The sequence below is a fragment of the Salarias fasciatus genome, chromosome 10, assembly GCF_902148845.1.
Source record: "Salarias fasciatus chromosome 10, fSalaFa1.1, whole genome shotgun sequence".
NCBI lineage: Eukaryota > Metazoa > Chordata > Actinopteri > Blenniiformes > Blenniidae > Salarias > Salarias fasciatus.
Genome location: NC_043754.1, coordinates 14,502,807 through 14,513,508, shown reverse-complemented (window position 1 = coordinate 14,513,508; position 10,702 = coordinate 14,502,807). Strand labels below are relative to the sequence as shown.

General features: G+C 41.7%; 1 protein-coding gene across 1 annotated transcript; it reads right to left on the bottom strand.

The window, feature by feature from the left end:
• Positions 1-965: 965 nt before the first annotated feature.
• Positions 966-8,239, bottom strand: LOC115395701 (sodium- and chloride-dependent GABA transporter 2-like). The gene is made up of 14 exons (XM_030101334.1): positions 8,050-8,239; positions 7,783-7,917; positions 7,437-7,577; positions 7,169-7,262; positions 6,741-6,873; positions 4,459-4,593; positions 4,272-4,375; positions 4,026-4,150; positions 2,668-2,780; positions 2,455-2,592; positions 2,254-2,356; positions 2,045-2,145; positions 1,746-1,916; positions 966-1,100 (listed from the first exon to the last, which is right to left on the bottom strand). Exons 1-14 carry the CDS (start codon positions 8,237-8,239, stop codon positions 966-968), a joined length of 1,818 nt encoding a protein of 605 aa, XP_029957194.1.
• Between the last annotated feature and the right edge of the window lie 2,463 nt (positions 8,240-10,702).

Below are 10,702 nucleotides of genomic sequence, written 5' to 3'. Positions count from 1 at the left end.
TGTTATTCACTCACAGTTTGAACACATTGAAAATAAAAACACTTAAAATGCTTAAAAAAAGATTCATTGAAAAAAAAAAAAAGACCAGTCTCTTAAGATGGTTGTATTCAAACACCCTTGTAGTAGATATACAAAACAAAGTCATTCAATAAACTGCTCCAAAACACTCATTAGGTGTGTATGTGTGTGCACTTTGCATTTAATGAAATAATCCTAAAATAAAAACTATAAAAACTAGTTTTAAGGCACTTCATTAAAGCTTTCAGAGGCACTAGCTTCTTTATGTAGAACTATCAGAGTTCAAAAAATTGTCTGAATGTCAAGATGTGACATTCAGATAAAAAAACACATACTGCACCTATTGAGAAGACGAGACAGCTAAAAAGAAAAAAAGACAAAAAAAAACCCCTGGAAATTCTGAAATGTTCTGAAATTGGTCGATCGTGTGTCAAAAAAAAAGTCCACCTTTTGATGCACTGAAATTAGAAATACATGCAACGACATGCTTTTAAATGTAAATACATGCCGCCTTTCTGATCTTTAGGTTGGAAATCATGGCGGGTTTCCATATTTAGTCAATATCAGTGAATTTAGCTTCCTTCTCTTTGCTAGAAATAACATACTGAAAAATAGGAAGTTAAAGATGTTGCAATAGGTACATTTAAGACTTGATAAATTCACCCGGAAAATGTGTCTTGAAAAAATAATAAATAGGTTCGAGCTCTCGGTTTTTCTTTTTTTTTTTTTTGTTTTTTTTCAATCATGTTTTTGCATTCGATTGGAACAGTCCTGTGGCTGCCATGGAGGCCCGTCCCATATATATTATATCGAAATGAAGGGAACAATTTGTTTAGTAAATGCTGTTGATGCCCGTTTGTACAAGCGATATTCGAGGAGCGTTCCAGCTTCTGATGGAAATGGTTTCGACAAATCCCCACTGAACGTGAGCGTAAACCGCGCTGCGCTCACTGAGTGAGTCCGCCTTTATGCGACAGAGGTACGAGCTCTTTGTGCAAAGAAGTGGTGCCGTTGGTTTGTGACGGAGGGCGCTTCTGATCCAGCGGGACTTCGTCCACGGGCGTGCAGAGCACGGTCAGGCGCTGAAGAAAAGACAGAGAAAACTCACTGAGTGGAACTTCATGGCTGCACAGATAAATTAGTTGCACATTACTGCATTTAATGAGTCACTTCAGTTTAACTTCTGTACGTGTCTTGCGTGTTTGAGTTAAAATATGTTCTCAGGTGTAACAGTTCACGTTTCATTTCTTGGATTATATTTAGATTCGGACTCTGTCCCTTGTTTCAGGCTCCTAAAGGAATAAAACTTGTCTGGTAAAGTAACAACGTGGCTCAGACTGCTTCAAATAGTTCCAATTCAACAGCTGAGGCCCATGTAAAGGAAGTATAAGACATGCACCATGCTTCCTTTGTTCAAAAATACATGCTTTAAATGCTTTTTTTTTTCTCCACTCCAACAATACAATGTGTGTTCTCTGTTGCAGCTGAAAGGCTCAGAACGTTAAAGCATGTAAAGCCAGACTGTACCGCCACAACCTTTAGACTCAAACACACGCATGTTCGAACACAGCAGTCAATATTTAAGCCTGGACTGGACAAATACATCCAGCTGCAGATAACTAATCCACCACCAAAGCAAGGAAATTAAATAATGTATGCATTTTTTTTCCAGATATTTTCCACTATATTTTCACATTTCATTGGAAAAACCGAAAATCTGTGCTCACCTGTCGGAGCGTGCCTTTTCCCTGGATCAGCTTCCAGATCACGAACAGAGGAATGAGAGAGAGGGACACGGTGGCGATGAACCAGCCCAGGATGTTGGCCCAGAGCGGATAAACGTAGGTGCTGTTGAACCTCAGCGGCGAGTATTTGACGATGGAGAAGATGAACGTGCCCTGAGATGAGACAGCGTTGCGTTTGAACATGACTTTTCTGGATAGCTCGTCCGTCCTCTACGAATTGACGATATCGTGCGTGAAATGGAAAACAAAGCAATTACATAGAAATTAAATAGAATACATACAAAACAGATGAAGGGAGTGATGTAGCGCCAACAGTATTTCATAATCGGGTGTGGACGATAGCCGATCATCTCAGTGATGTTACCATAGAAACGATCGGTACCTTCAGGGATAAGGACACGTTATCAGAGGGGGTCGGTCATTCGGAGACACTGTATGTCTTTTCACAATGAAGCCTTTGAGCTGTTGTCTGGAAGTGTGCGTGACCTGCCATAGATCCAGCCGATGCTGATGGACTGGCAGAGAGAGAGGAGGAGCAAGGTGGTGCCGCTGCAGACGTGGTGGTCTAACAGCTGGAGCAGGTAGATCCCACCCTGTCAACAAGAACATTCACCGAGGATTGAGTAAAGCTGCCAATAATGTCATTTCTGCCTTTTTCCATGTCACCTAACATCCTAGTTTAGGACAGTACCTCAGTGACAAGCAGGAGACCCAGAGAACAGCAGGTGCAGCAAATAGCGAGCAGAACCAGCTCACGCCTGTGCCCACGCTGCAGGTACGACGGAAACAGATCCACCAGGGACGTCATCAAACACTCCAGGCCGACAAACTGCAGGAACGACGACCGTTAGTCTTTTATTTCATTCGCCCGACTGCCTGTTTGGTAAAGAGGCTCCGCTGGTACCTGACTGTCGAGTCCAAGCAGGATGATCATGAGGAAGAAACACACCGACCACACCTGAGGCATGGGCATCGCCGCAACGGCACGGGGGTACACGATAAACGCCAGCCCCGGGCCTGAAACACAGACAGACACACACACACACACACACACACAAAATATATCAATGTAAATATGTCAGGATTTGACAGAAATGCGAATTTTGTATGTCGATTACTGCTGATGTGAAAATTTAATCAACTTGTGCAGCAACAAACAATATAAAGTATGTCCATATATGTTTGTTTTTTGTTTTTTTTTGTCACAAACAAAACTATAAACAGCACAGTGTGTAGTGAAATGTTGGAAATGTTCAAAGTGAATGATATCAACTTCTGGCAGGCCTGAAACATCAACAGCTGCAAGGGAAACAGGGGGGGGTCGCATGAGGACGCCTTGACTGTCTGTGCAAAAATTCATTCATTCGGGAGGATTAAAGTGTTGGAACGGCTCCCCGTTCAGAAGACAGACGGGCTGTTTTTTTGTCCAGTCAGTGTCCGTCAACATTATTGTTCGTATAAAGCGATTTCATAGCAGTGCCATCACAGCACATTCAGGCCGAAGGACAAAGGGCAGCGTCTCTCCAGCTGGCCTTTACAATAAAAACATTACTTGTTGTTGACCTGCCGCCACCATCTAAGAGTGGAGAGCAGAGCTGGATTTTTCCACTGTACTGATACAGACTGTTTGATAATATTATGCAATCATAGGCAATGTAGTTTAAATTTTCTTGCCTTTAATTAGGAATATATTGCACTGAGCTTATATGATATGATCTTACATTTTAATCAAATGGAAACAATTTTCTATAGCGTGTGAATTTCATAACTTCAGCTTATTTCTGGTCGAGGATTTTGAGGCCAAAAGTGCTGCACATGATCTGAGGACACCTGTTCTGAGTCCAGCGGCTGGCCGATGTAGGTCTGACTGGTTGCCAAAAGTCAACGCACCTCACCGACTGCTTCCAGATTAAATATCTGGGCCAAAATCTCAGCTGATCACAACTTTGGCTTCTGTTCTATGTCTTTAGCCCTGCATTCCATCGGCTCACTGTTGACCTGAGGTGAACTGAACTTGATAACCGAAAGGGAGAATATCAAAAGAGAGAAAGGGAAAAGTGAATAATGAAATAGGCTCCGACAGAAAGCCTCTTAAGATGGAACGAAAAAAAAAAAAACATCATATGATGCCAAACTATTTACAGGAGGTGACGTTTTGGCAAAGGTGTGTTTGAGATTTGGCTATTTTTACTGCACCGCTCACAGAAAGTGACCAGAAACTGTTGGTCCGACTCTCTGTAAAGTTTAACGATCGGTGCTTGCCTGATGCCGCCACTTCGGAAATGTCCACTCCCTGTTCGTACGTCATGAAACCCAGAACAGAGAAGATGGCCACGCCGGCCACGATGCTGGTGCCGCTGTTCAGAAGACACAAGTAGAAGCAGTCCCTGAAAGAAAGAAAGAAAGGGAAAAAAAATAAATCCTCTAACGTGAGGTTTTCCCTTGACTATTGAAATATTTTCATGATCATTATTTCAAATTAACTTCAGCTGCATCCTCTCGACTTACTTGTAACAGTCGTTGTTAAAAGTGTTGTAACTCCCCAGAGAGGTGAGGAAGCTGAGTCCGATGGCGTACGAGAAGAACACCTGAGTCCCGGCGTCCATCCACACCTGAAAAGATGTGCACGAGGTGCAGGTGAACACTGGGGGAAAAAAAATCACTTTAGCGTTCCTCGACTGAAATCGGGGCTCACCTGTGCGTCTGAGAGACGGGACAAATCAGGGTAGAGATAATAGACGAGTCCATCCATGGCCCCCGGCAGGGTAATCCCACGAATGAGCAAAATAAACAGCATGACGTAGGGGAAGGTGGCAGTGAAGTAGGCTGCCTGGAAGGACAAAAAATAAATAAAAAAAATAAATAAATAAATACAAGTTTGCAATGTTTTCAAAGTCACGAGTTGCTCTGCTTCATATGTGTTTGTGTTGAAACAAATGCTGCACTAACTCTTTACAAACCATGACTGGCATTGCTGCAACTGATTCGTTCATAAATCATTTGAAGCATCTCCAGAATAAATAGCAGCTTCTCTGTATATGAACGCGTTTGCTCACATGGGAAACCTCAAGTTTTGTTGAGGAAGCCGCATGCAGCGCATGGCGACGGGATGAATTTCAAAAACAAATCCATCACAATCACACGTGAGCCGGCGCCAGCTGGCAGCAGGAGGCATGTTTGGAAGAAACCCAGCCTAATTCTGATCAGGCCGGTCCGGTAATCCTCGTGAAGCCTCTGTGGACAATGTTCTTACCAAACTGTCAAAAATACAATTACCTCTAATCACAGGCCAAAACTGACGGGCCTACACTGAAAACAACGCCGTACCAACCCGTCACCCTAAATTCTGTCCAACACCCAGAGTCGTGGTACAACAGCACACGAGGTGGGTTGTAAGGTGTTATTTTTCTCTCTCTTTTACACGTGATGTGAGGATTCCACACAAGTCACAGCACATTTTACTGCTATAAGGTGAGAAAATCGCCACACCACTGGCAGCAGGTCATCTTAAAACCCAATGAAAGCTAAGCTGTCACGATGCCACGGGCTAAATGAATGAATTAAGGAAACTAAATCGTTAACACCTCTACTACCAGGATGCAGTGGGAGAACAAGCATGCCCTTTTATTTTCTCATTTAATCTTTTTTTGTTTTTTACTTTTCATTCATCCAAATTGGTGAGCTGTAAGATTGTCAGGAGGAAAGCATTAATACTGCATTGTGATTTAACACTTTTGGACTCACAGCTGGCTATGAAGCAAGAGGTGGACGAGTTCCAGTGACTGCAGTGATTTTGGGGTTGAGTCCAGCACGGCATGCCTGAATGTTTACCGCAAAGTCAGTGACAGACGAGCTAACCGAGGTGACACGGTTGGTCACGTCTCTTTAACACAGGCGGATTTTCAATTTGAAAACCTATTCTACATTTTAGAGTGTAGCAAAGGGATTGTTTCAGGTTTTTCAGCTTGAGAATCAAATGTTGAAATGAAGAAGAAAGTTTCAGTACACTAAACTGGACTGGATGCTGCTTGATGATGCACCTGATTCTGTTTCCAGTAGCCAGATACAGCTACTCGGACGCCCCTATTCCAACTGAAAAGATACTGTGGTGGAGCAAATCTGATGTTTGAGTTATGTTTCAAATTCTTCGGGGGGAATTTCATAAACAAGGTTTCACACAATCAAGTTTACTCTGGAGACAGTGTTACATCATCTCCTAGAAAGACGCTCGTCTCAAAACCACACTCCTCGAAAACACTGCGGGTTGTATGAATAACGACTGAAAACAGAGTAAAATGACACCTCGAGTGTTTTAGATCACATCGATAACATTAGAATACATCAAATACCAAGATAGAAAATGTTCACCATTGTAGAATTAGTGATTTAAATACTGACATTCATGTGGTTTCATTACTCTTTACTTTGTTTACAGGAAAATACTTGCAAAGCTGCTGTCCTTCTCTTTCCTGCTCCCTCTGTTAGAATTAACAACGTCCACAAGCAAAGAACAGCTCTGTAACTATTTCAGTAAACTCCTCTTTACCAAAAGAGGAGCCTCTCTGACTTCTCCCAACAACAAGGCTACAAGATATATCAGCATACACCGTGCCAGTGGTCAATCAGCACCCATCATACACATTAGCCTCACTGCACGATGCGTCCGCTGCTTTCTGCCGTTACTAGTTCACTCGGTTGTTTTGTTCCCGCTTGTCTTCCAGCGGGACCTAATATGTGAATCAGTCATCAGACTGAACTGCACAGCGTGAGAGCTGAGCTAATGTGCCACTGCAGTATTATAACGTTACAGCTGCGTGCAACAGTCAGAAAACAGGGCTATCTGACAGGTTTTAACATAAGAGTTTCCTAAATATGTGCGGGGTTTTCTTGTTCTCCCCAACTTTGCATGGGCTTTATTACGCTTGCTTGTCGATTGGCTGTATTTTTTTTTTTTATGAAGATAGCCATGCAGCCAACCTTCCCTGTTGACTTGATGCCCTTCCAAATGCAGAAGTAGCAGATGACCCAGCTCAGGATGAGGCACAGGACCAGTTCCCACCTCAGACTGCCCAGGTCTTCAATGCCACTGGAGATGTTTAGGACGCGATGCCTGGTGAAATGAGGTGGCAAGGGCGTGGGGGAGGGAGGCAGACCATGAATGAATGGCAGATGAAAGGAAAGATAACTGCATAACCGGGAGAAAGGAAAATCGAGTGCCGAGATGAGAGGGTGCACGAGGGGAGAAGATATATCAGAGGCTGGCACAATAAAAGGGAAGGAAATTAAAAAAGGGTTGGATGATGGGAACAACTGAGAAAGGAGAAAGTAAACAGAGAGAGAAAAAAAAAGAAGTGTTTGAAAGAAGAATTAGCATTTGGTGAAATCTGAGTTGGCTTCATACTTACTGCCAGAACTCTACAACAGGGAGAGTGCTATTCAGCCTGGCTGTGTTGCTGGCTGTGATGTTGACATTTTCGTTGTTGATGTCCAAGCATGACTCTTGCATAAGAAAAGCAAACAAAGTTCCCAAATCAAAAACTATCGGTACAAACCACACATACTGGATATTACACTGCAATCCTTCTCTGCTCCAGAGTTACAAAAGACACTGTTTCTCATACAGACAAAACACTCAGTCCTGCCACTGCGCATCAGAGGTTTAAAGGGACGCACCTGTGTTCCAGTAGTGGCCACAAGTGGCCCACGGGAGTTCAGCACTGAAGGACGAGAAAAGGTAGAAAAACGCCCAGGCCAGGATGGTAATGTAGGAGGTTGCGCTGAATGAGATGATTAGGTGGCTGGCATAGCCCATTCCTTCCAGGAAGAGAAGCAACAATCCATTTAAAAATGGTCAATTTGGAGACTGTTCCCCGCGCGGTGTCAAATGCCTGTGCGTAATTACGCATACAACGTGCGGGTGAAATAGAGAGAAAGTCAATAAAAAGCTATCAGTCCAGTGTCAAGTACGTCTAGCATCTGCCGTCCTAATGTTAAATACAAGGTTAAACAAATCATTTACCTTGAAAAAGAGGACAAATCTTTCTCCAGCATGTAATCCCACCCTGGCTGGTGTACTGTCCCAAGGCAGTCTCGAGGAAGAATAAAGGGATCCCGCACGCGAATATGAACAAGATGTAGGGGATGAAGAACACACCTGTAAAGAAGTCATGTTTTCATTTCAGAGGCACACATGAGAGAAAAGGGGGAAAAATGAAAAGCATTGGAGAGGCTGAAGCAGCGCGCGCAGCCAGCAGTGGTGCGTCTTTCTGCATGTGGAATCACCCACCTCCACCGTTTCTGTAGCACAGATAAGGGAACCTCCAGACATTCCCAGGTCCGATGATCGCTCCCATCACAGTCAGGATGAATTCGGCTTTGGTCGCCCAGTTTCCCCTTTCCTCCACATGTTTGGGTTTCTGCGGGTGCGCGTTCGGCGCAAAATCCGCGCAGGTGCCATTCTTCCCATTGACAGTCATCTCGCCCATGTCAGATGTTGATAAATATGTGTAGAGGAAAAAGAAAAAAAATCCTGTTTAGCACATAAGAATCACTAAAGTCGTCACAACACAGCGAGCACAGACTGCACACGAGCCTGCGCGTGAAGATGTGCGGAGGATTGTCGTGGTCCCGATGGTCCTGTTACTGTGGGAGGTGTGAACCAAGACAGCAACTTTTAAGTAGCCGGAAAGTGAACGTGAGTGATGAGAGTGCGGTGCGTGGGTGTCGTTGTTCGGTTCGAAAAAAAAAAAAAAAGTTGTAGACAGGGGCGGAAACTGCTCCGCCTTACTTCATCCAACACTGAAACACATGAAAAATCAAGATGAGTTTATTCCAACGCCTCGACAACACGCCACCGTATTTATGTAAGAGAAGTTGCAAATAATACAGGCGACATCAGCATGTTGTTTGCAAAACCATACTCATGCATACTGCAGACACTATCAAATTTACATTTAAATTTCCATTTGGAAGCGCCCAAGTTTGTGGGGAATAACAGTTCTATGTGATATGAATGCTTTGTGGAGCAGTTGGGAATGAATGATGTTGCTGTTTATGGGTGAGAGGAAAGGCTTATTGCAGGGCTGACTTTTTTTTCTTTTCTTTTTTTGGGGAGGGGGCGGGGTGTGTTAAATAATATATATATAAAAAAAGAAAAACTCATCCTACCAAGTTGTGTAACTGTTGGGACCTTTGTATCAACTTGCATAAACTTTAAATGAGGAATATGTTTCCTCCACAGAGATCAGACCAATCTTTTGTTGATATTATTATTATTATTATTATTATTATTATTATTATTATTATTATTATTATTATTATTATTAGTTGTTGTTGTTGTTGTTGTTGTTCTGAATAATAACACCAAATGCTTTGCACTGGATCATAATAGATTTTAAAATTTATTGGTATGGGCCTTTGGGTGGGGCTACCTGTGATTTTCAAATGGTTCATTGCAGCCCAGCATCACAAACAAGAACACACTGAACTTTTAGCGTTATTTAGAAAAAAATCTGAAGACCTCAAGAAAATCATTAACATTGTTAAAATGTAGAAATGAATGCAATCATGAACAAACAAGTAAACATTGGCAAATTGCAGTTTCATCATGATCTTTTAATGTTCCGGTATGTATTGTCTTTGCATGTGTTGTTATTTACAGTGAAGTTTACATAATGGTATGAAAACATGATAATTAAATCAAGCATAACTGAGTTTACAGTAAGTACAATAGAATGTTCTGATTTTAAATTTTAAATCAAAGGAGCACATGTATCATTAAAAAAACTAATACTGATATAATGCAAATGGTTTTCCTTGTTTTTTTTTAAGGTATTTTTATGTGTGGATTGTTCCATACAGTATTTAAATAGCCCTGTAGTGTTAATGGTGGTGTGTTTCTAAAAGACTGAACAAGGTTTTTTTCAAGATTTGATTTTGCTTGTCATTTTTATAATAACAGATTTTAGTGATATTAAAGGTTGCTGCAGTTGGATGGATGAATTCTTTGACATATGGCAACATTTCTGGTATAGTCCTCTAGTCTCACAGTAGCATGACTTCTGTTGAGGAAATACTTTTTTCTTATATATTCATTGTATTTTTTCTAATATCATTTCATTGACAGCTTTATTATTGTTCCTCTCTCTCTGGGTTACCTCTCACTCCTTACTTTTTCCTTGCAGGAGCGCTTTACTCAGACTCGAAGACACTGTTGTCATCAGCTCCTTGTATGAGTATCTGCTCTGAACCCTGGTTGGGGGAGAAGACTTAAAAAAAAATCACTATTCTTCTCCTTCTTAACCTCTTTCAGAAAGAGGTTAAGAAGATTTCTTTGATTTCTCAAAGATTTTATTCTTTAAGAAGTTCTTGGACACTTCCTTTATTTTCCACTTTCCAAAAGGGGAGTGATCATATCTGGGCCATGGCCAGCCCTGAAATCCCAGTAAAACTGTTATCCGGAACGACATGAAGGCTACAAATAATGAGCCAAACAAACCCTCACAATAAATGAAAACACTGATAGACACAATATTTGGCATAAAAAGGATTTTTTGCTTGCGTTTTCATGCATTTAAATAACTGCATGAGCAAAGTACATTCAAACCAGTGCAGGTTTTCATTCATTTCTTTCTCTCAAGTAAGTAAAACTGTTTTTTGAACACAAGTAGTAGGGCAGAGGTACTAACATGGGGTTAATAATTTGCTTTGTGCTCAGTGTCATGCTTCCTGTTCAATATGTAAAAAAAAAAAAAATGTTTTAAAGTGATGTATCAGACACAAACCAAATGTCTCTAAAAACCAGCTCTTTAAAATCTCTCTCTCTCTCTCTCTCTCTCTCTCTCTCTCTCTCTCTCTCTCTCTCTCTCTCTCTGAGAGAGTATATAAACAAACTTTGTTCCTTTTATGCAGTTATATCCTGGCATATTCACAGTTTTTAG

What these genes read in the sequence shown, in the direction of transcription:
- LOC115395701 (XM_030101334.1), bottom strand. Translation starts at nt 8,239, where the DNA reads ATGACTGTCAATGGGAAGAATGGCACCTGCGCGGATTTTGCGCCGAAC. An exon ending in CCCGTCTCTCAGACGCACAG is followed by an intron (nt 4,376 to 4,458) that starts GTGAGCCCCGAT and finishes ACATCTTTTCAG; the next exon opens with GTGTGGATGGACGCCGGGAC. An exon ending in TTTAACAACGACTGTTACAA is followed by an intron (nt 4,151 to 4,271) that starts GTAAGTCGAGAG and finishes TCTTTCTTTCAG; the next exon opens with GGACTGCTTCTACTTGTGTC.